The sequence below is a fragment of the Dermacentor silvarum genome, chromosome 2 (assembly GCF_013339745.2).
Source record: "Dermacentor silvarum isolate Dsil-2018 chromosome 2, BIME_Dsil_1.4, whole genome shotgun sequence".
NCBI lineage: Eukaryota > Metazoa > Arthropoda > Arachnida > Ixodida > Ixodidae > Dermacentor > Dermacentor silvarum.
The window spans coordinates 86031760-86057207 of record NC_051155.1 but is presented as its reverse complement, the minus strand read 5'-3'; the positions used below and the strand labels follow the sequence as shown (position 1 = coordinate 86057207).

General features: G+C 46.6%; 2 protein-coding genes and 1 long non-coding RNA gene across 3 annotated transcripts; 2 read left to right on the top strand and 1 right to left on the bottom strand.

Annotated features, from left to right (window-relative positions):
• Positions 1-9502: 9502 nt before the first annotated feature.
• LOC125943079 (uncharacterized) lies at positions 9503-12726 on the top strand. Its single transcript, XM_049661440.1, has 3 exons — positions 9503-9749; positions 10515-10618; positions 12599-12726. Exons 1-3 carry the CDS (start codon positions 9540-9542, stop codon positions 12645-12647), a joined length of 363 nt encoding a protein of 120 aa, XP_049517397.1. The 5' UTR covers positions 9503-9539; the 3' UTR covers positions 12648-12726.
• Positions 12727-19301: 6575 nt separating this feature from the next.
• LOC125943080 (uncharacterized) lies at positions 19302-19989 on the top strand. Its single transcript, XR_007465535.1, has 3 exons — positions 19302-19373; positions 19474-19571; positions 19870-19989. It is a non-coding gene; the product is annotated as an uncharacterized LOC125943080 (long non-coding RNA).
• Positions 19990-20047: 58 nt separating this feature from the next.
• LOC125943475 (uncharacterized) lies at positions 20048-20857 on the bottom strand (the record flags this gene model as incomplete). The annotated part of the gene is made up of 1 exon (XM_049662808.1): positions 20048-20857. A coding segment is annotated over exon 1 (681 nt), but the record flags the coding sequence as incomplete, so codon positions are not given.
• Between the last annotated feature and the right edge of the window lie 4591 nt (positions 20858-25448).

Genomic DNA, 25448 nt, shown 5'->3' with positions numbered 1-25448 from the left:
AGTGCTTCTTGATGCCAGCGTCCCTTCGAATGCTGGCATCGAGGCGTCGTAGTGCTGAGACCACCGAAGCGTTCACTGTCGGTGCGCGTTAAGGCCGGAATACATGGAGCGAATAACCGGCGTCCGAGCGAAGAACTTCGTCGGGCGGCGAACGTCCGACGGCCGGCGTCAAGAAATTTGCCGTCCGCAGCCGATCTGCCTGTCCAAACATTTTCGTCGGGCGAACGCCGCCGCCGGAAGCGTCTAGCGCGCAGCGGTGGACGACAGCCAATCAGGAGGCACTAGTTCCGGTCGCAATGCATGCTGGTGTTTCGCGCGCGCGCGCCTTTTCGCGTCGTCTGCAATCGCGTTGGTGTTGCCGTGTCTGCATGTCTCTGCACCGATTGAGTAGTTCCTAGTATGATCTCTCAGGAATCGCGTTGTATTTGTACATCCCATATCCGCTGATCTGCGAGGAAACAGACAAGCAGTGCAAGCTCTCTACAACAACCTTCAACAGAAATCTTCTGATCTCAGAGGCCACATGCTGTCGTCATGCCTATCTCCCGACTTCCCCGATAGATGACGTTGGCATCGGATATTTCTTTCGCTAGGCTTAGACGCGTTCGAAACGAGAAGCGATCTCGAAAACTACTCAAGGTTATCCATAATACTCTGTCGTCGAAGCGGCCTGAGACTAAGCGAAAGCCGTTTACGCAGTCATTTGCTTCCAACTAAGTGAATTCTACAAGGACAACGCCAAATTCAGTTCGAAGCGGGCGGCCGGGACCGCCGCCAACACGGCGGCCAACGCGCGGCGGCGTTCGCCGCATGTATTGCAACACAGCAAACATCCTGCGTCGTGTCGCCGCGTCGTTACTTGACGCGTGAAGTTCGTCGAGAAAGTTCGCTCCATGTATCCCGGGCTTTAGTGTCATAATGCAGTACTTCTCTTTTCTGCTCGTAGGCGGCGGCACCGCCCCGAGCAAGAGCGCGGGTACACGGAGGAGTGTTAGATATATAAGGCGCGTCTGTGTAGCTCTCTGCGAATGCGTTTGTGGCGCAATGGGTTAAACGCTCGGCGATCTATCGTCGCGGACCGAGAGGTCGTGGGTTCGATTCCCAAATTTTGCATGTTTGTGGAACTTTTTCTTCTGGTTTCTTTCTTTGTATTATGTTCTATGACGTATTTCCGTGACGGAAATACGTCAGTGAAGTCTTGGTGGACCCCGGAATAAAACACTTTCGTGTTAAAATTGAACGTAACAGACCGAAAACATGGGCAATGAAAAAAATATGATTAAGCCATACCAGCGAACTGTTCCAGAGGCCTGTCTTGAGTCTCTGACAGCAGTGCAGCGACAGCAGGTGTGCACTGCGATTTGGAAGGCTGCGATCCCCCTGGCACAGCATTATGCCGGCTGCGGTCACTGTCACAGGGATTGGGCAGCCGAACAGCCATGTGTGACGCGATGTCTCCAACGCGCTGCAGCTCGTCGGTCATCTGGCTTGGTGGTGGTGTTCCGCCACCTGGCATTACAAAAAGAAAAGAAGCGGGTGCATATTACATATAGAATGAGGCTCATAAAGTTTTTTTTAAAGCCCAGCATACAGAGTGACCATTGAACGAACGCACAAAACACACGAAACAAATGTGTAAACGCAGCGATGCGTCTACTGCTCCGCGGAATAAATGCCGCGATTTCGGCTCTTCACTGCACGTAGCACAAATGTAAAAAAACGCAATCCCGATAGCAGACGCTGTGACAAAAGTACGGCTCGCCAACTCTGCTGCCCTTTAAGGCGACTTCATGCACGGCCGGAAAGAGACGCGCTGGCGTTCCTTCTTATTAACGCGCTGGCGTTCCTTCTTATTAACGCGCTGGCGTTCCTTCTTATTAACGCGCTGGCGTTCCTTCTTATTAGCTAAAGAGAAGGCATGTGAGCGCGTCTCTCAAGTCCGGCCGTGGTTCAGGTTATTTAGTTAAATGTCTGTGCTCTGTAAAATGCACACATGCAGGATATGTCGCCAGTAATATCGCAATTTCAGCCAAAGCAACGCTTACCTGTAGCAAACGGCTCCCGCATGTCTTCAGCGTTTGTTCTTCTCCACTTGTCTTTCAAGTTCTCCCAGCATTTCTTCAGTTGGATCCATTTGCGCGGCGTCACGTTGTGGCGGCAGTTAATTCGTCCTCGATTTTTTCCCAGGCCTGTCGTTTCCGACTCACGGACGCCGCGTCAGTCCTCTTGTTTTCCACGACGCTGCGGTGGCGTGAGAGCAGTTCCAGCAACACGGCGCGTTCATCTTCAGAGAAGTTTTTCTTTTCTCCATGGTCGCGTCAAACAGATTGCATACACACACCGTAATGAAGCGCTTAACGTCAGAGGCACAGAAACACTGCAATAAACCGCACGTAACAAACGCAACATAACTATTGGGACGGCGAGAGAGGCGACAGGAGGCCCGGGTATGACCGGGTGACTGTAGGCCATTGTGGCCAGACGAATTCAAACAAAGCACTGAAAATGTAAATATTGGTTTCATTTACCCAGCACAGTGTTCATTCGAACGCTACAACATTTCTTTCCCATTATTTTGGTGCAACAGTTATTATTTTGCAAATGAAATACATCGTACACGCCAATTATTTGCGTAGCCTCGACACCATGCGACATACTTGTACCGAAAAGTGTCACTTCGGAAAGTAATACTTAAGTGCCGTTTACGAATCACTTTCCCGCAACTTTCCTCATACTTGTACTTTCCTCACACTTACTGTGCCTCCACTTAAGTTTCGTTTGTGAATACGGGCCAAAGATGACCAAGGAACACTAAACAAAACTACGCGTAAGCAGCCGCGTCTATCTGCTGGAACGCAGTGACTGCAGCACTTGGCAGCAAACACACAGAACGCCGCCGCACATTTTGGCCTGCGTCACTAAAATGCGACGCATGCACGCTGCAGAGACATGCGGTTTTTTCGAGGAATCTTCGTAGGTCGCACGATACAGAGAGAAGGCACGAACGACTTGAGTGCAATCCGCGCACGATAAACACACCGACACGAAAGCAAGATACGGATAACATGGGTATAACCTGCGCCACTCGAGCAAAATTAAGAACCATCGCATATTTGTTGCTTTGCGACGGACAATTACAAAGTACACGGAAACATCGCACACTGCCATGTGTACCTCCGAGATTGTGTCAAAAATTTCTGGGCTACATTCAATGTTGAAGACAGCAGGAAGCTACTGAAAACGAAGTTACGGCCCAAGTAGCGCAGCTAACGGCTGCGGGAAATGTCATTTAGGCGCTTTATGGCAGGTGATCGGAGTTCAAATCGTTCAAATCACGCCCCAGCCACGGATTTCTCAGGATCACATAACTGGATCTCGAAGGCCATGCTTTGTTGGCTACTTGCGGCATAAGTGATTCAAAAGCGAGAATTGGTCATGGAATTTCTTCCTGCGCTAAATTGTAGTGTACAATATAGACTGGTCGATCCTTCCTTTTGTCTCGCAACATATATATATGTAATTGGGCACAAAATGGCACAAAAACGTGCTGTAGTGGTTATTATTGATGGAATCACGGAGGCCATAACAGCCTCACAAGTATACAGACGGCGCTGGCGGCCCCGGTCTCACGCGGCCGGTAAAATAAGTCGTGTTGTTATTCCTCCGTCTTGAATGTGACGGTCGGTAGTGCTGTGAGGTGCCTCCGAGACTCCCACGTCCACTTCGCCAGCCGCCCGACAGATGGCAACACCTGTCTGGCATTCTCCCCTGCTTTCCCGCCTTTAGCTTGGAGAGCAGAGCTGAGAGAGTGTCTGCCCCTCTGCCATGTAGGACTGTTGTGTTAAGTCGCGCTGGCGCGCGTTAGCCCTTGTATTGTTCTGTATGCCTTGCCAACATTAATAGGCTCCGTACAGTGAAGTTTGCTGCGATTGCTGCGCCATCTGTCGCAGCGCCGCCAACAATAATGAGACGGCCAAAGCGCGCGGGGGTATTCGTAGGCGCGGCGTCGCTGGTGCCGTTCGGTCGTTTCTGGCGTTGAGACAATGTCATCGCTCAGCTCGACTAATTCTGATCCATCGACTGAAAGCGTACGGAAAAGGAAGAGGAACAAGTGCCGGTACTGCTGCGTAAAAAACTGGCACAGCCACGAAGGCCAGCCTGCCGTGAAATTGTACCGATTTCCAGGCCGTCCGTGGAAGCAAGAACGACGGAAAAGATGGTGTTGTTGCTGTTCGAAAAGTTCGAAAAGTAATTGCGAAAACAGCGTTTTCCTAGTGTCAATGTAAATATATGCTTTAAGGTCTAGCCAGGTCTAGCTGCTTGAGGTTCTGCAACTGTATTTGTGTGCTTAGCGCGGTTGGAAGTGTATGGAGCACGTTTTGCTCAGCAAGCTTGCGTAGCGCGAGAATTTACGCGCGAATTTGTGCCTCAAATGCTCTTTTAGGCTGCATGCGAACCTTTGTTGATTTGCTTGCATGTGTGTAGTCCGGTAATTAGTTGTTAAATTGTGTTTTTCTGTGATACTTTCAGCGAAGTAAGTAAACTCGGTTTGCCTTGATTTTGGGGGTAGTGGTGGTGCGTGTAACATCTAAACTTCAAATGCCTTCACCAAGCGGCGCCCGCCGTGAGACTGCTCGCTCTCGTCAGCGCTTTGTGGCGTGTTTGCCTCGTTTACCGTCTCGTGAAGAAGTCATTCGGTTACTGCATGTGCGCTCTTGCTTGCGGCCTCATGCATAGGGCACGGTGTCGTCAGTATGACCTGCCTAATATTCGCAACCATACTCCTCTTGTTTTCTTCAGCGAGAACGACGGCTCGCCGTGGATGCCGACGCAGACGAGCAGAATCTGCTCCAAACACTTCGTGAACGGCGGAGTACGCAATAAAGGAAAAATCAACACCTAGAAACGCTTCATTTATACATTTGCAAAAATGCGTTTCTGCGTACGTCGGCCACGAAATGAACGAAATACTGTAAATAGCAGAGTTGCATTTGGATATTTCTGTGACCACGCACCGGAATACCTGGCAACGTAGCAAAAACGACGTGTAATCACCGAATGTCGACTTGGGACTGTTCTCATTCAAAAAACGTCGCGGTAGCATAATCTTGGTTTGAGCTAGTTGCAATGCACCGCAAGCTCCCGTCCTGTTTGTGTGTTCTTCGTCTTCGTTTAACTTGCACCGCAGATTTTCCTCCAATAAGTTGTGGTAGCGTGTGCGCTTCCGTTTATGCGTCAAAACCACTTGCTGATATATATAAACCACTTGCTGAACAATATAAAAATGCATGCATGTTCTCCCTACCTGCAAGGAAACGTCGTACACTTGTTTCTCTTGCTGAGAGTGACCGACGGCGCCCTCAAGTCGGCGCCGTCGGTCTCCTTCACGTCGTAAACGTGGCCCGCCACATACAGCTTGTCTCCTTTGTCGAGTATAGGCGCACGAAAGTGATTTTCAATACAGCTTATCGGCTTAAAGCCGCAAAACAACACACGCGATATTTTGAACGTCACGCGCGCGTTGAAACGCGTTCAGTCGCTGCCGCGGGGCTCGGAGCAGCCGTCTCAGTGCTTCACATTCCTACCACTATTGGCGCTGCACGGCGTTTTGCCGTAGCGCCCTCTGTTCACTGTACGGAGCCTATAAAGACGTCGACCTGCGTCGACGTTACTGCCTTCATGCCCAGCCTCAAGCATCTCACCCCAGCCTCGCCCTCAAATTTGGCGCAGTCGACTAAGAATCTCGCCTCGCCGTTCGCTCACGCCGTGCCGCCGCTCCCGCCAAGCCCGCCTAGTCGCCGCCATTGTCTACCTCCCTGCTCCCGCCAAGTAAGCGCCATGCCGGGATTGAATTGGGCCGAAGTCGACGCTGCCACCGTCGCATGCTTCAGCACGGAGTTTCTGCAAACTGAGCTCATTCGCCGCGGAATCGACGCTACCGGGTCAAGAGACGACCTGATTCAACGTTTGACAGCGTGCGTGGAGGAAGCTCGTGCAGCGATTCCGAAAGCACCGAGACCGGCCTCAGCGCCAGTTTCCTCGACCAGCGTGCAGTTCCCTGCCTCGCACCTTACTTCGACGGTTTGTCAAGCAATACCAGGTGCAACGTCGCAAGTGTATGCGCCCGCCTCGTACGTCCCACCGCCACCGTGGTCCTACCCCACGCCGCCGCTCGTTTGCGACGCCACAGCCATGCCAGCGCATGAAGTTTTTTCGCCGCCACAGGAACCGCAGCCTTTTGTAACAACACCCAGCTTTGTAACGGCTCCACGGTGCCCCCAGCCACCATTTGGAAATGTCACCGCGGTACCAGGCCCCTTCCTTGCCACAGCTGCAAGTGACAACCATGCCCGACATATCGTCTACCCTGCCATTATTCGAGAACTGCCACAAGCAAAGTGCGCGTTTGTGGATTGAGGAGATTCAACGAACGCAGCAGCTCACTTCGTGGTCGCCAGAAACAACACGCCTCATCGCCGCAAGCAAGTTGAGAGGCACTGCGAAAAACTGGCACCTGACTCTTGGCGCGCAGTTCCCGACTTGGGATACGTGGCTTAAAGCTTTCCTGGACGCATTCGCCGACGAGCTGACTCTACTGCAATGGCAGCAGCAAATTATGTCCCATGTACAGTCCAGCTCTCAGTCACTTCGCGATTATGCCTATGCAAAGCTTCGAGTAATCGAAAAATGTCCAGCGCCACTGACAGAGCCTCAGAAGGTAGAATATCTCCTGCACGGCATTCAGTGCGCGGGAACCGCAACAAGCATAGCAGCGCAACACCCATCGTCAGTATCCAGCTTTATTGATATATGCACCCAGCTTGACGGGGCAATGCAACATATGCAGATCGCTAGCAACCCGGCTGATCTTCCTGAGCAGACTCTTCGCAGTCACAATAACGGGACTACGCCATCCAGACAAGTCTCTTCTGCGTCGTTAATGCCTTCAACGGCACCTCCAACAGTCAGCAGTTTCAAGAAAAGCCGTGTGCCCCCGTCTCGCCCTGCCAGTCCTCCACATAGCCGTCGCATAGCAGATCTACCGCCTGCTGAACAGGAAGCTCGGTACTCGGCTCTGTCACAGCATTATGGTGTCCCTGCGTTTCGCCCAGGACAGTCATTGAGCGAAGCTGTTTGCTTCAAGTGTCACGAAAAGGGCCACCTAGCATCAAAGTGCCCAACAAAGCAAGAGACTGTCACACAGCAGCCAGCCACAGCTTTAACATCACTTCATGCAGCAGCCCCTGCATTGCACACAAGCCCTTTGGAAGACGTCCATGGCTCCCATCTGGAGTGTTCCTTCTTTACAGCTGACATTGCACTTTTGGGCCCCTGCGACGCCTTCCCAGACACAGGGTCCAAGATAACTATAGTGACCAAGTCTGCCATCAAGAATCTTCCACTGATGCCCTGGACACGCGAGCCCTTAGAGGTTGTTGGTGGATCAAGTGAGCATCCCGAAGGCACGGTCTGCCTGAAAATTACAGTGGGCCCCATAACAGCTCTAGTGGAAGCCGCTGTGATCAGCAATAATGTCTTGCCAGTTATACTGGGTGAAGATTGGTTTCGTGCCAGCAATACAAGACTTGTGTTCGAGCCTCCAAATCCAGCCGAAATCCACCATCTGGCCTCGGGCACAGTCATACAGGCGCACCAGAAGCTGTATCCACGTGCCTCATGCGCAGTAATTCCTCGGCAGTCTTTCCTAGCTCAATGTACTGAAGTGCCATGTTCAGACAGTCTCCAGGAAGCACCTCTCCCAGGAATGGAGACCCTTTGGAAGCCTTTGTGCAAAAGCCAGCCAGAACAAGCCACTGTTGCACCAGAAGGTACAGTAGCCATAACAATTCATCCTGATCGTCCTCCCGCTTTTGTGGCAAAGGACTTATCAGAGATGCAGCAAGTAGCTCTATCTACGACCCTTTCAGATCATCTCACATTTGCTCGTGATGAAGATGACATCAGCCATTTCCAAGGTGTGGAACATTGCATAGACTTAGTGCCCGATGCCGTGCCGTACAGCCGAAATCCGTGTCGACTTGCCTGTCTTTTTGCATTGCTTGTGCTGTACTTTTTCTTTTTCTTCTCTAGTTGTGTGAGCAGCAACGGCTCATTATTATCGGTCCTCCGCAAGGCCTCCCCAGAAAATCGGCCATCATGGGTAACTAAGTTAGAGGAAGCAGCATTCGCTGTAAGTACCACACTCAATACAAGCACTGGCTTCAGTCCATTTGAGCTACTCTACGGGTACATCCCAAGGCTACCAGCGGAACGCTACCGGCCAGTGAGCACCTCCTCGCTCACAGAGCGTCTTCTGGATGTCCAAGCACATCGTACTGAGGCCATGGCTAACTGCGAAGACGCTCAAGATCGCAGGAAGCTCATTTATGACAGAATGCATCGTCCGCATACATTCAGTGTTGGTGATTTTGTGTGGGTCCGTCGCCAACAACGTGTGCTTCAAGGGCTTGAGAAACTGTCCCCTCGCTTCAGAGGCATCTACCGCCTAGCAGAACGTCTTACGCCTGCCACATTTAGGGCCATCCAGGTTTCAAGTCCGTCCACCAGGCACTCTGCTCAGCCAAGAACAGTGCAGGTTTCACAACTGAAACGTTATGTGCCACCACTGCCTGTGAAGTGCCTGGTAGACACAGCGTCAACTTTGTCTTCGTCCTCTGAGCAAGATTCGCCTTCGTGCCCTCAGCAGTGCGAACCGCCCAGCCTACAGCAATCTACCAGCAGTGTGTCACGTAGCTCAGAAACTGCATCTGCTTCGCCGCTGAACGCTCAGCGCCCAGTCAGACAACGCAGACCGCCCACCTATCTTCAGGACTATGAAGTGGACTTTTGAAAGTGCTGTGCTTGTGCCTGTTGCAATTTCTTTAGAGTTTGTCATCGCAATTTTGACTTTAATCCATGTAGAACATTTATTGCCTTGCCTCGTCTGTTACTATTTGCCTGTCATATGTCTCTGTTTTACTGCCTCACCTATTCATGCCCAGTATTGCCATACATTGCCTGTTGTCCATGTCTCGCGTTTTCTCCCCTTTGCCCAGCCTTACTTCACAATTGTAATCAAAGAGGACTTTGATCATAAAAGTGGGGCCGGATGTGAGGTGCCTCCGAGACTCCCACGTCCACTTCGCCAGCCGCCCGACAGATGGCAACACCTGTCTGGCATTCTCCCCTGCTTTCCCGCCTTTAGCTTGGAGAGCAGAGCTGAGAGAGTCTCTGCCCCTCTGCCATGTAGGACTGTTGTGTTAAGTCGCGCTGGCGCGCGTTAGGCCTTGTATTGTTCTGTATGCCTTGCCAACATTAATGAAGACGTCGACCTGCGTCGGCGTTACTGCCTTCATGCCCAGCCTCAAGCATCTCGCCCCAGCCTCGCCCTCACAGTGCACGCTGCTTCGATGTGTTTGTTTGATCGTGTGTTTTTAGGTTTGCCGTAATGAAATGTGGTGTAGTTCGTGTGCATGAAAGTGCCGGAAGGTAGCCTGCGTCTCGCTGCAAACTCGCCGTATGCGTGGCGCGCCTGGCAAATGTGGACCAACGATTTTCATGCCGTGGAGTGTGTTCCCTTTGTCTTGGGTGGTCGTGAAAAGTTTTGTGGACGTCGCGATGAAATAATGCGTATTATTAGCGTGCCTCAGCTCGTCCATTACGCAACGGCATGTATGCTGGATCAACATCGTCGACGCAGCACTGGCAACTCGGCGAGCTCTTTTCGATCTCATCGTACTGTTCAAAAGGTAAGCAATCGTAGTTGCTAACTACACGTGTGTTGTGCGTGCTTATCGTGTGCATAGAGTGCCTTGCGGACGTAGGAAATAGAACACCCACGGCAACAGTGACATCTGTGCTGATGCTTGCGGCGCACTGGTTGTCAGAATTTAGTTACGCAAATTTGTTGCCACAATGCGGAATTGATAATTCTGATAAGCGTGTTCTTCCGCTGAGATAGATTACGTTCGGAAATCATCTTGTGCACCTGTGCGTGAGCTCCCGTTTTTCTGCTGCAGTTGCATAGTAACGATCCACCTGCCTCTTCACCGATTCTTTCAATGACGTTTCCTTGCTTATAAATGCTTCGACGTTGTGGGTAATCTCTGCTTACGAGGTTTTAGGCTTACGAGCAGCAGGAAAAAAATGTAAGCCAATCACAGCTTGCTACTTACTAGTATAGCTTTCTTTTCATGACAAGCTGTGCTGACATAACTTTCACAGAAATAAACATGGTAGGGGAAAGTTGCTTAATCTAAGTAATGAAAAAAAACGACTCTCTAAAAAAATTTTAAAATACATTGTAATGTGCAGTTGCGACGTGCCCAAAAATTTACTTTGATGAAGAGGTCCATATTATCAAGCCATTCAACAATTTCAACCTTTTGCTCTCTTGCCATCATGTACTAGTGCAGACATTGTTTTCGTGACTATTTTAGGTGCTCCTTGCATGTGTTTACGATATGACAGCTTTATTGCTCCACTGCTATAAGCTAACACAACTCATTTTGTAGTGGCGAGGCCTTGGCCCGCAACAGTGTCCACTAAAAGGAGGAGCCCCCAGAAATGCAGACCCCATACGAGTGCCTGCAGCAGCATGGCTGGATGCTCATGTCAGGTATGTATGAAATGTACATGTTCCAAAAAAGTTGGATCTTGGTATCATTCATGGTTCAGTTTAGCGACACATTAGTTTATGCAGTTTACTAAAGAGGATAAATATTTATGCAACTGTATTCAACTTACTTACATGTGTGCGTAAAGATTATGCACACATTATCATGTTCTGTATAAAACTAGACCTAACATGTCCTGATGTTTAGTATTTTTTCCTGCATAAATTGTTTGGCTGCAACATAAATTTTATTTTTGTTTAGTACACAGTATGTTTATCGCTTTTTAGTTTGGTTTTATTGTCTTAAAACTGTTTCCTATGCTGTTGCATTTATTTCCATATTTTTCCTGTTTGTGCTGCAAGCTCATGCAGTTACCTGTGCATGTAAGAATTTGTAGTGTAGTTTGCCACATATGTCACAAGTCTAAGCACGGAGTGTGCACACCATTGTTTATCATTAATATATTCCCAGTTATTTCTGTCCTGTTGCCAGAAAAACTGTGTCTGGCAAATGCACATTTGATTAGCTTGAATTTGCTGAAAATAAATATGAAGGTCAGTATTCGCTCTGCTCAGTTACTTCAGTAATAAATAGGCAGACTGATTTCGGTCCCTTGTCATCTAGAAAGGATATCTTTTTTTCGTGCATTATTAATGAAATCTCGCTCACACATGTCTTCTTATTTATGTGGTATGCCTCACTGATTTCTCTAGTTAATTTTTCAGTGTGGGTGAACACAGATGAACAATCTTAATCCTACATTATGCCCTATTGTGACAATGCATGTCCAAGTAGGACAAGCATACTGGTCTTTTGAGTGAAATATGGTCATCTCTTAGGCACATGTTTAGGCACCGGCCAGTTTGCCCTATGTAAGTTTGACCACATGTGAAAGGAGTACAGTACACTACCTGTGACACGTAATGGACAAATTTGGTGGTATTTCTCACCAACGCAAGCCTCCCTTGCCTGCTTGCCTTTCTCAATTCGCTTGCGGGCTGCCATGCATATCCTGCCTGCTTTATTTTTCGCTAGAAATACATGTGCATAGCAGTGTACAAGTGAACTCTAAGAAAGGCACCCTGGCCAAGGAGACTTGCTTTATGAAAGATACCATTAAATTTGTCTTGTGTCTGTCAGGGGTAGTGTTGTCTATTTCTGTGATCATATGCATATTTGGTCAAATGTACATGGCGCAGACTGGCCGGTGCCTCAACATGCGCCTAGGAGAGAAAATTATACGGACCAGGGGTTGAGCGATAAAGCCAATTTTTTCCTCTGCCTGTGAAAGCAATGCGAAATTGAGGACGGCAGTCCAAACTTGGCATTGCAAACTTTTCATTGCAAACAACCCTAAAAAAGTCTGATTGGTCCCCATGCAACAGATAGTTAAATGCATTGTTATCATGATTGCTCAAAATCTCAAGCTCCACGTGAGAAATTGAATACTGCCATATTACGCATAGCACATACGAACTATGGCGACCGGCAGATGTAATATTGTTTCACCCACTGAACAATAGAAGCCAGTAGATCATTCTCTTTTTCTTCCAAAAATTTGTTTGCTATGCGTAGCGTGATGTCTATATAGGAGCCTTAGTTGATGGGTGTTCCTGCTTGCTTACATATGTTAAACTTAAAATGTGTTGTCATTACAAGATGACGTTAATGTGCGACTGGGCTGCTGTCTTTTGGAAACACTTTATTTTTGTCACTAGCAATGGCATTCTAGTGTCGGTGCATTGGCCTAGTTCTAGTGTCACAAAATCTTGGGAAAGTGAAAATATTCTCAAAAGTGATTGCCTGAGAACTGTCCCTCTTCACGGAGATACTTCTGCTACAACTATATACATATAAATATTTATACCACATTTGTAGATATATATATATATATATATATGTGACATGTTTGCGCCTGCCTATACATTATGGCTAAATGTTCATTACACCTTTTTAAAATGATTTTCAATTGTATTTCGCAGGCTTCACCGTGGCAGAGTACCAGGCGGAACCAACGAGGTTAAAAGCTAGCCTTTCCTCGCTGCTTTCCAGGAAGTGAAGTAGTGGGCGATCATGTAAGAATGAACTTGCAACATGTGAGCAGTAGCCAAAGCTTGATACAGGTCATGCTGGTGGTAAAAACTGGAATGCTGAGACAAACCACATTATTTATTTATTGAAGTATTAAATAATTCACATTTATTTCTTTATACCTCACTAAAGCCTTACATGCCTCCAGGAAGGAATTAGGTAAAATGGGAAAGCATTATTAAATCAAAGTAAACACGTCATTCAAAAAAGCATCATTCGCATAGCACAAGCATGATGTAACATTTTTTATTCAAGTGACGTTTCATACAAATCCACGAAAATTCCAAAAACGAAGCTATTAAGTTAACAACTCTTACTAAAAAAACAGTGATATCACCGTTCTGTTAGTTGCACCTAATCCATAACTAAAGTTGGCGAAATTGACATATCATATACTGCTCTAAAATACAATAATTAATTTGTGAGTAGGACGTGCAAAATGCTTATAAACATTGGAACATTTCACGCAAGCTGTAAATTCATATATCAAATTCCTTGACTTAAGACATAGCTGATCCAGTCTGCAGAACTGTGATATGTGTTTTTATTGCAGAGTTGGGGATTATTAAACTTCATGCTTTTACTTTTCTTTAAACCTGCCTATTTTTAGTAATTTTTACTTTAGGCTCTGAATTGAAATTCTTCCAACAACCGGTAGACCTTAACTTTCTCAAATGCTACAAATTTAATTCAAAATAGCCTTGTGGTTGTCTCAAAGCCATTTAGGAATTTCACACGTATTTAAGGAGGGACATCGGAGTTGGTCCTTAGCTAAAGCTCGAGGCCAATTCCGATTTGCAGAACAGAATTGTGCTTGCTAGTTTTTTTTGTGAGTTATAGTTCTAAACATAAGTTTTTTTTAATTGTGCAATTTTCAACCATTCTTAATAAAAATTGGTCTAAATGTAAATAACACCAATTAAAAAAGTTTTAAATAACAAACATCAAGTTCAGTCCTGTGGTTGCCAAGAAAAACGATTCCACTATTCACATGCATAGGAGCTCCTGAGCTAAATCGTTTTCTTAGGTATTGGTGTGCGTCAGTCATGTTTGTATTTCCCAGCATAATTTTGGAATATTGAGCCTGATCTCAAAATTTGCCTTATAACAACATTCAAGCTTATTAAGCTTTGTACAATATATAATGCACTTCTCCAGGAGTACCACTGTTTGCTGCATTTTTACAAGGACTGCCAGTGTTCTTTTTACACTTCAAAATAGGCCAGAATGCTGTGTTTTATAAGTTTAGTGTGGTTTTGTGGAGCTGACGCAAAACATTGCAGTGCACATATATCTGTGCACATTGATATGAATCTACTTTCAGGCTTTAGTATCCAACCGTTTAATGTGCATTGCTGGAACAGCAGGTCCTTCTGCAGTTTTAATGCGAAGCTTTCTTGTCTTAGACAAGCCTGCTTTTCTCAGATGTCAACTCCAGTCGAGTGTGCCACAAATGTTTTCCTGTTTCGTATGTTAGCACCACCAGCTTGATCCGTGAAGCGCATTGGCAGCTACAGTTTGTGTGTTGCCAGTTCTAGGCTGAAGCATGTATGCTGACTGTTCTAAAGTGAGTATGTAGTATGTATGATGCATGTATCTAGTCTGAAGTGCAATAAACGTTTAAAACAGATCACTTTGTGGTTGTAGTGCCAATTATTTTTGCCACTGCATTTACTGTAATCGTTAATGCCTACAGTACAGTTCTCTAGAACCTCGGCAAAGTACAAGCACATTACAAACATCGACATAGGTTTTATAGAGATTTGTCTTTTGGGTCTGTAAAGCAACTGCAGAGAAATGTTCTAAAGAAATTTGTCTTTACAATCTTGAAAGGAACTCAATAGAATTGTTCTATAGAAATTTGTCTTTAGGATCTTTAAAAGAACTCCGTAGAAACGTTCTGTAGAAATTTGTCTTTACAATCTTGAAAGGAACTCAATAGAAATGTTCTATAGAAATTTGTCTTTAGGATCTTAAAAGGAACTCCGTAGAGATGTTTTATAGAAATTCGTCTTTACAATCTTAAAAGGAACTCCATAGAAATGTTCTATAGAAATTTGTCTTTAGGATCTTTAAAGGAACTCCGTAGAGATGTTCTATAGAAATTTGTCTTTAGGATCTTGAAAGGAACTCCGTAGGAATGTTCTATAGAATTGTGTCTTCAGAGTTCCTATAAGAATGCGGTGGGCAAATAACTGTTGGAACTCTATAGGAAAATTCTATAAGCAGTCAAAATAAACACAATAGAATTCTATCGAACAAGTTCAAAAGACTCTCTAAAAACACATTAAAACTTTTGTAAGGGACTTGGACAAGAAAGCTTTTTGAAATAAGGAGCTGTAGCAAGGTGCTTGTTTACCATACGTTTCATTCTGCTTCATTCATGCATACTGTATTTTTAGTAGAGTAGCAGGCCAGAGCAAACTAACGCTCAAGCCGACCTCTCTGCCTTTCTTCAAAGAAACCTCTCTCTCTCTCTCTCTCTACTGTATTTTTATAGTTTACGATAACAATTCTGCGGGCGCGCCAGGGCCTCTCGCGACTGCGTCGCCGCCACCGCCATCGTGCTGTGGTGTGATCGACGCGCATGCCCTCCCCGTGCGTGTGAGATTAAAATGTCTGCAGAGATGCGCTGGGTGTATGGCTGCACGAGCGATAGAGCTCTGAGGAAGCAACGAAGCCACCATCGAGCTCGGCTCAAACAGTTCTGCTGGAGCCAGAGCTGCCTGTAGTTGAACGATATAGCGTTACACAAATCCAATCTGTTCTAATTCCAATCTCCTGACATCAAATACATGTAACCACCGACGCCAGTGTCGGGCAGTCACCCGCAGCGCTGCTTGAAAAGGCCACTTAAACGCTTCTTTCATTCATAGGAGGTCACTTTGTTTCATTTCAAAGCAAATGTCATTGCCTGCCTCGACACGTTTCTCTTATCTAATTGGCTGACAAAAAACGAGAAGCTCGCATAGGTTGAGAGTGTTTCGGTGGGGTTGAGATTTGCGGTGGCCCGCAACGAAAGTAAAAAAAAAAATTGCCGCCTAATGCGGGTCCTCAGAGAAGAATAGCAGGGAGAGCGATGTCATATACTTGTAGAAAGGGCTCGACAACGTCATCATCAGCATCAGCCTATTTTTGTCCAATGCCGGACGAAGGCATCTCCTAGCGATCTCCAACTACGCCTGTCTTCAGCTATCTGATTCGAAATTGCGCCTGCAAATTTCCTAATTTCTTTACGCTACCTAAATTTCTGTCGCCCTTGACTGCGCTTCCCTTCCCCTGGCACCAATTCTGTTACTCTAAGGATGCATCGGTTATCCGCCCTTCGCATTACATTCTCCTCTACTTAATATCAACTGCAACATCAGCTATCGCCGTTTGCTCTCTGATCCATAGCGCGCTCTTCCGGTCGCTTAGCATTACGGCTAACATTTTTCCTTTCGTCGCTTTTTGCGCGATTTTTGACTTGTTCTCGAACTTCTCTGTTAACCGCTAAGTTTCTCTCCTATGTGTTAGAACCGGTAGAATGCAACGATTCGACGCATTTATTTCGAAAGGCACTGGTAAGCTCTCAGTCAGGATTTGCAACGCCTGCCGTGTGCACTCCAACCAATCTTTAGTCCTCGGTAATTTTAGTTTTCATGATCACAACGTTATGCTGTCTTTAAAACATTTTGTTGTACACAAACAAACCCATTCTAATCAGCAGCTCCGACTAACCAGTACCAGAGTGATTGGTGGGCAGTGATCTATTCCTTTTGGAACGGGGGAAATCTTCGGCTATTGTGAAAAAAGCTAACTTTCGTTTGACATATTAATGCATATTTAATGCACACATGTCACTTGGATGTGGTAAGTTTTCGCAGTTATGTGACGTCGCGTGACAGACAGGTGAAGTGGGCACCGCCCGAGAAGACCTTTCGAGCAATAACGGAGCAATGGCGAAAAAGGTGTAGAATCGAGAATAATTATTTTTTTTCTTTGGTTTCATGCATAATGAGTGTGCGCACGCGGTTCTCGCAATTTGTGTGCAGTCGCGTCACAAACAGGTGAAATGGGGGTGACCTTAAACATTTTTCAGAAATCGTGGAGGGCTGATTGCAGAAATGGAATACAAGCATTTGGAATGGATTTACCTTGCGGCGCCCCTGGCTTTCACTGCTGGCTAGAGCGATGTGGGCACGCACATTATTGTTTATGCTGAAAAGCGGTGTGCATACGATACGGTAATCCATGCGCTGGTCTGAGCGGAACAGGCTGTATATTTTGCGCTAAATCTGTCTAATAACTTCTTTAGACGCCAATGAACGCGACCGGATTTCCTTTGGTCTATTCTCGTGTACTATCAAGGTGAAGGTGATGCGCCTGACACGCCTCTGGAGTCTCCTCGTGGTTCTGCCAGAATTCTGAGACACCTTTAGCGCAATGCTACTCCTTGCATTTACTTTCAGTGCTTTGCCTTTGGAAGTAATTGCAAATTATTGAGAAAACAAGTTTACTGGCCAGTGACACAAATTATCTAAAAACTGCGGCCACTAGGTATCGGCTCGTGGTGGTGATGCCATTGGGGTCGTTGCATCACCGTTATTCCAGTTTGTCATCGCACACTCGTCACGCCGTCGCTGTAATACAGCCATCATGCATTTGTTGTCACAGCGCCATATTCATGCCATCGTGGTCGTCAAATCACCGTCTTTGTAGCTCCCTGATATATTGCTGTTGTCCTGCCCTCGTTGTCACGCCGTCTACCCCAGATATATATATAGGCACAGCGCAAGGTGGACAGGACGCACAGAAGAACACACACACGGCGATCAGCCTTAACAATTTCTATGTGAAAAACGATGCTACTGAATCACGCAGCATACAGTCGGGAAGTATTTCACAGGGAAGCCATTGAAAGACCAGCAGCAGTACATATGGGAAGTCAGATTTGCGGATAAATTATACGCACGAATTTTAGCTGTTCAATTGATAACGCTATGGGCTGTTCACGTAGGTGTCTTCAAATGCGCACTTTTCTCAGTTTCAATTCTGCGCTTGCTCACAACGGTACACATAATAAACACGGGGGAACACTTGAATGATCTACAGTGGATGGCTAATCTGTTTTCTGCGTGTCCTGTCTACTTTGTGTTGTGTCTATAGTCATGAATAACCTACAAGCCCAACTTACCGCCCTTCTACCCTGACCCAGTTACACAAGTAGTCCAATATATCCTCAAATACCAGAGCGTAAGAAACAAGGGGTGAACATGAAGATACATATAGAGCGCTGACTTCCAATTGGTCTTTATTTCATGGAAAGATCACCTGTATGGTCAACACAGCAAAAAAAAAAAAAAAGCCGTCGACATATTGCGCAGACACCGCTTTTCGTTTAAAGATATAAGGGGTACTCATGCATTCTTTGTCAAGTTTTTCAATCAGACCTGCTTCAATAAATCCTCTTCAAAACGTTCACGACATAGCATTTCCGAAACATGGAAGCACACCCACATCGAGCACAGTGATGGGCCAGATAACCTTGATTGTATTTTGATACATTCTACTCGTGCTCTGATAATAAAGAGCTTAAAAACCGCTTGGTCAGACCGATATACATTTTTCTATCAAATAACAGCACGCACTACAGAACACAATCAAACAATCGGTGTACCAGTACCAACTTCCTCAGTCGTTGAATTATTTGTCTCTGATCCGGTCGTTGGAGCTCTTGTACCTTGGCTATTTGAATTGCTTGTAGGGCTTGCTGAACCGCTTCTCATTTCCCCAGTAGTTGAACTATTTGTATATGATCCGGTTGGTTGAGCACTAGTAACTTGACTTGTTTAACTGTTCATGAGGCTGGTTGAAACATTACCAACTTCCTCAGTAGTTGAATTACTTGTCTCTGATCCGGTCGTTGGAGCTCTTGCACCTTGGCTACTTGAATTGCTTGTAGGGCTTGCTGAACCGCTGCTCATTCCCCCCGTAGTTGAACTATTTGTCTCTGCTCCAGTTGGTTCAGCAGTAGTAACTTGGCTTGTTGAACTGTTCCTGAGGCTGGTTGAACCAGTGCTAATTTCGTTTGTAGTCAAATTACTTGTCTCTGATCCGGTCGTTGGAACTCTTGTACCTTGGCTACTTGAATTGCTTGTAGGGCTTGCTGAACCACTGCTCATTCCCCCAGTAGTTGAACTATTGGTCTCTGTTCCAGTTGGTTGAGCAGTTGTAACTTGGCTTGTTGAACTGTTCATGAAGCTGGTTGAACCAGTGCTAATTTCGTTAGTAGTCGAATTACTTGTCTCTGAACCGGTCGTTGGAGCTCTTGTACCTTGGCTACTTGAATTGCTTGTAGGGCTTGCTGAACCGCTGCTCATTCCCCCAGTAGTTGAACTATTTGTCTCTGCTCCAGTTGGTTGAGGAGTAGTAACTTGGCTTGTTGAACTGTTCATGAAGCTGGTTGAACCAGTGCTAATTTCGTTAGTAGTCGAATTACTTGTCTCTGAACCGGTCGTTGGAACTCTTGTACCTTGGCTACTTGAATTGCTTGTAGGGCTTGCTGAACCACTGCTCATTCCCCCAGTAGTTGAACTATTTGTCTCTGCTCCAGTTGGTTGAGCAGTAGTAACTTGGCTTGTTGAACTGTTCATGAGGCTGGTTGAACCAGTGCTAATTTCGTTAGTAGTCGAATTACTTGTCTCTGATGCGATCGTTGGAGCTCTTGTACCTTGGCTACTTGAATTGCTTGTAGGGCTTGCTGAACCGCTGCTCATTCCCCCAGTAGTTGAACTGTTTGTCTCTGCTCCAGTTGGTTGAGGAGTAGTAACTTGGCTTGTTGAACTGTTCATGAGGCTGGTTGAACCAGTGCTAATTTCGTTAGTAGTCGAATTACTTGTCTCTGAACCGGTCGTTGGAGCTCTTGTACCTTGGCTACTTGAATTGCTTGTAGGGCTTGCTGAACCGCTGCTCATTCCCCCAGTAGTTGAACTATTTGTCTCTGTTCCAGTTGGTTGAGCAGTAGTAACTTGGCTTGTTGAACTGTTCGTGAGGCTGGTTGAACCAGTGCTAATTTCGTTAGTAGTCGAATTACTTGTCTCTGAACCGGTCGTTGGAGCTCTTGTACCTTGGCTACTTGAATTGCTTGTAGGGCTTGCTGAACCACTGCTCATTCCCCCAGTAGTTGAACTGTTTGTCTCTGCTCCAGTTGGTTGAGGAGTAGTAACTTGGCTTGTTGAACTGTTCATGAGGCTGGTTGAACCAGTGCTAATTTCGTTTGTAGTAGAATTACTTGTCTCTGATACGGTCGTTGGAACTCTTGTACCTTGGCTACTTGAATTGCTTGTAGGGCTTGCTGAACCACTGCTCATTCCCCCAGTAGTTGAACTATTTGTCTCTGTTCCAGTTGGTTGAGCAGTAGTAACTTGGCTTGTTGAACTGTTCATGAGGCTGGTTGAACCAGTGCTAATTTCGTTAGTAGTAGAATTACTTGTCTCTGAACCGGTCGTTGGAGCTCTTGTACCTTGGCTACTTGAATTGCTTGTAGGGCTTGCTGAACCGCTGCTCATTCCCCCAGTAGTTGAACTATTGGTCTCTGTTCCAGTTGGTTGAGCAGTTGTAACTTGGCTTGTTGAACAGTTCATGAGGCTGGTTGAACCAGTGCTAATTTCGTTAGTAGTCGAATTACTTGTCTCTGAACCGGTCGTTGGAGCTCTTGTACCTTGGCTACTTGAATTGCTTGTAGGGCTTGCTGAACCGCTGCTCATTCCCCCAGTAGTTGAACTATTTGTCTCTGTTCCAGTTGGTTGAGCAGTAGTAACTTGGCTTGTTGAACTGTTCATGAGGCTGGTTGAACCAGTGCTAATTTCGTTAGTAGTCGAATTACTTGTCTCTGAACCGGTCGTTGGAGCTCTTGTACCTTGGCTACTTGAATTGCTTGTAGGGCTTGCTGATCCACTGCTCATTCCCCCAGTAGTTGAACTATTTGTCTCTGTTCGAGTTGGTTGAGCAGTAGTAACTTCGCTTGTTGAACTGTTCATGAGGCTGGTTGAACCAGTGCTAATTTCGTTAGTAGTCGAATTACTTTTCTCTGATCCGGTCGTTGGAGCTCTTGTACCTTGGCTACTTGAATTGCTTGTAGGGCTTGCTGAACCGCTGCTCATTCGCCCAGTAGTTGAACTATTTGTCTCTGTTCCAGTTGGTTGAGCAGTAGTGACTTCGCTTGTTGAACTGTTCATCAAGCTGGTTGAAACAGTGCTAATTTCTTCAGTAGTTGAATTACTTGCCTCTGATCCGGTCGTTGGAACTCTTGTACCTTGGCTACTTGAATTGCTTGTAGGTGCTGAACCACTACTCATTTCCCGAGTAGCTGAACTAGTTGTCTCTTGTCCGGTCATTTGAACACTTGTTTCCTCAATGCTTGGTCTGGTTTCAGGGTCTCTCATCGAGTTACTTATGTCTTCGGCAGTGGTAATGCTTCCCTCTTCTTCCGTCTTCACAGAACTCGTCACCATACTTTCTGCGGCCGTCGGCGCTGCGTGAAAGGTGTGGTTTTAATTAGGAAGTAGAATATAGACGAATGTTTATAAAGTCTGCTAGGCTACGTGCGGCATCACCATCTGTATACTGCTGTACATGTGCATCTCAACACTCGCAAATTTCATTTTCTGGCATAACCATATGCATCGCCGCTTGAGGTGTTTTATAAGGGATGTTTCCATTCGAAAACCCCACTTTTCTCTCGTAGCAAACGTTCCAAGTAGCTTTGTTTAGCACTTGGTCACCGAATTTGCTTACATCCTTCTATGTGCACAACACAGACTCTTTCGTATTGTTCAGAAATATCCTACCTATTGTTCGTATTCTTGAGTGCTCCTATGTGCTGTGCATATTGAAACTGATATCCCATTATTTTTGTCAAATGAGTTGCATGTTCTAATAAAACTGACCTTTTCGACCACTACTTACACTCAAAATAAGCGCTTTATTTCTTGACTTGCTGACTTGTCCACGATAACTTTGTTTATCATACGTATCTGTAACGCTACTCCGTCTGTCTGTACACTCAAAACTCTGAGTGTGAATCAAAGAGGATCGCTCAGGCAGAAGCGTCATTGAATAGAAGCTAAGCAGAGCACATCGCAATCTGTTTCCACGAGAGGCAGTGCGCGACGTGTTACGTGCCCCGTCATCAAGGATTTCCACCTGCATATATTTTCCCTTCTCTGTTGCATTTAGGTCACCTCTGCTGCAATAATAGTGCCTTCGCTGCTCTCCGAATGCACCTACTTTTTCCTGAATAATGTTTTGATTGTTTCGTGCCTAATATGTGCATACACATTCCGCATACGTATTGCAATATGTCTTGCTGCGCAATTTTTACCAATAGGTTAAAGCCTTAGCATTTTACAGATCCTTGCGCCCATCGGGTAAGAGAACGCACTACGCCCCTTGTGGCTTATTAAATGTTTGGCTTGGCAGCTAAGGTGCTGCTAACAGGTTCGAGCACTTACTTCTATGCTTGAATATGAAATTCACAGGTTGTCGCAGGTTCTTAGGTATTATGCAGGTATTTGCTATTTATAGCCTGCAGCAGGTGCCGTATCAGTGTATAAAATCTTCAACACATAAAGAGAGAAAAAGTTTAGAGCCCTTCCACAATGTGAAGATGGAAGGCCAGCTAAGCTGTTGGGTTTTGTTTAAATGTATCTGATTTTTTAATTTGTTGGTTATGTTAAACGGTTGAAAAGACACAACACATAAATTTGTTTAATCGCCACGCGTCATGTGCTGTATGTGCGAGTGAAAGCGTGTTTCGGGTAATAGATTCACACCACCTTGCCCCATCGACCGCACACACAGGGCCGCTGCGCGTCCGTCTTCTGGTCAATTTCGCATCCATTCGCGCGCGCGCCGGCCCTCCTTCAAGGCGCGCTCTTCCTCTTGGGAGTGAGCGACACGGGTCTTACCCATACCGAGCTCAAGGGGCAACTGATGACATCGCTAGGGAAGTGGCTGTGTCAAGAGAGAATGAGACAGAGCTATAGATAGGTAGCGTATTAGGTTTTATCACTGAAGTTTCGACACGCATCGTCATAGACTAGCGCTTGCGCAACAGCATTCATCGCTCCAGCGCATTGTTTCTGTATTTTTGGGTCCCACGTGGAACAAGGATAGTTCAAGGGCGCGTTAGAGGTCCCCGAGGCCGCAGGGTATGCGCCATTGGGCTTGGACCCTGTATGCACTATCACCAGGATCGACCCACTTTGTTCTAGGCGTCGTTTTGTCCGCGGACGCGATCCGACAGAATCTAGCCATATACAGCTTCGCTGTAAAAGCGAAGGTTCCAGTACCTTCGCGTGCTGTTCACGCCCCATGTTAAGAAGGTTGAGGATGGCTGCAGTGCATTAAAAAAATTGAGGATTTTTGATTGTGTGTACTTTACTCACAGAAGCGTGCAGCGCTTGGCTACTTAGTTCAACACGGTCTTTAAGGTATCAAACAGTGCAGGAAACGACGTAAGAGGAAGGAATGAACGCACACCACGACATGCTGACTAATATTTGAAGGGCTTGTTGAGATGACAGTGTAAATGGGGAATAACAAGCGAACATGGGAAAGCAAAAGCTTATTGTCATGTCGATACACCGCCTGAAACAACTAAGCAGGCGGAAGGCTTCACAAAAACCGTAAATAAATGCAGGAGCTCCTACGAGTTGGAATCTAGAGAAAGCAAAGCTTTCTGTGAGTGCACTTAGAGTCGGCACACGAGTGCACGCACGCACGCACGTACACACGCACAAGCGCAGGTGCACGCAAATTATACCGTGTCTTTTGATAAGCGGAGTTGCTGATGACTAGCGAAAATCCTTGAACTCCTTGAACAGATCATGATTTAAGAGGTAGCATGCGCATACGTACGTAGCGCTATTCGAAATAATTCTTTCCGCTAGGAGCGTTTACTTCCTGAATACGGTGCAGCCGCGTAGGCGCGAAGGCGAGCTTTATGGTTCTTTTTTTCTTGTTTAACCGCACGGCCGACGCACGCTCTGCCACGGATGCGTGGAGGCGAGTGCCATCTGGTGATGGTGCAAGGAACCCAGCGGCTCACACGGCCGCGTACTCCGCTTTGCTTGGTTGGCCTATTAGTCAATGGAACAGCCAGGCCGCAGCCACGGTCCGAAAACCGGTAATGTTCTCAAAGAAAAAAGCTTGGCTTTTAAAATGTGTACTAGCTCTTGCGTGGTGATATTAGTTTGCGCTGTCGAGTATCTGATCTCGTTCATAGTTAGCTCTACGATTGAGAGTTAGACAAGCATCCCTCACTTGGTAACCCTTTATGAACGCGTGCTGCCTACATCAAGAAAATACGTTTTCCTGCTGAGTGACCGTTTGGTTCTACTCCGAATGTGTTACACAGAAAAGCAGATGAGAATTTTCTCTGGCAAACCTTTCCACCGTAACTGCTGTTTTATCGATGTTTAAACGAACTTCCTTGCAGTGCTATCTTGCCTAACGAATAAAAAATTGTCGCAGTTTCACCCGAAAGGCGAAGTATCAATTGCGATAGCTAATTAGTAGAGAGCTATACGGAGTAAGGATAGTAGTTTTATGAGCTGTATAAACTTGGAGATACAGCAGCACCAGCAACGCGCAGAACTGGTGTCGACGCCGCGCGGCGTTTTTATATAAATACGCATTTGGTGCCGCAACTAAACGTCGCCTCCCCTCCCTCCCTCCCGTCCCCCCACAGCCTTTCGCGCGACGTGAAAAGTCGCGTTTGCTCTCTATGTATGGAAAGGAGGAAAGAGATGCTTAATTCTGCAGTCCTTGAGGGAGCACGGCGCAGAACGTGCGTTTGCTCTCGGACGTGCGTTCGCTCCCCGTGAAAGCGCGCGTCCCTCGCGCCCTTTCACTCGCACATACAGCGTCCGGAGCGGGGCGATGATTTCATCGCCATTGACGTGATACGGAACCTCACAACGATGGCGACAACGACGTTGACGGCAGAAATTCGTTTTGGGGTGTCCATATAATTGCTATCGCGATAAAACCTTTGTCAAGGCTACCAACGTATTGATGGTGGCTGTTACATCTCAACCTGGCAAAGCGCATCCCTTGGACGTTTGGCGCGGGTTAGTCCCTTCATCAGTGCGTGCACCGACAGCAACCGGGCATGTTATAGACTCTGACGCATTAACAAAGGAACTCGCGTCGAGGCAACAACCACCACTGTTATTCGTGGATACGGTAATTACTGTGGAGATCACGCTCCCTAATCCTGCAAGCTAACCGTCACACTGAGCCCGGTAATTGATGAAAGGCGCCATCGCCGACCGACACCGTGAGAATATCTTCGAGCTCATGCAGTTTCCCAGGTGGCCACGCATACTCAAGAATGCAGGGGCGGGGGTGCGAATTATAGGCGGGCCCGGAAGAACGGTGCGTCAACATGGAAGGGATGTTGCGCCCGATTCAACGATTGTGATTGCCCAGACCAGTCTCCTAGGGAAGACGAAGGTATTAAAAGTGGACACCTGTGGTGCCGTCAGGTGGTTCTGACGTGTCCCGATGTGGACTGAGACGTTTAGTATGCCCCTGATGGAGTGGGCTTTCGTACCAGGGGCCAGTGCAAATGATGCACATTAAACGCTTTTAGGGGCGAAGCTCCTTGGGGTGTGGGTCTGTCCCTCCTCTGTAGTATGTAGTAGTAGTAGTAGTCGTCATCGTAGTAGTAGGTAGCCACGTCTACTTTTATGA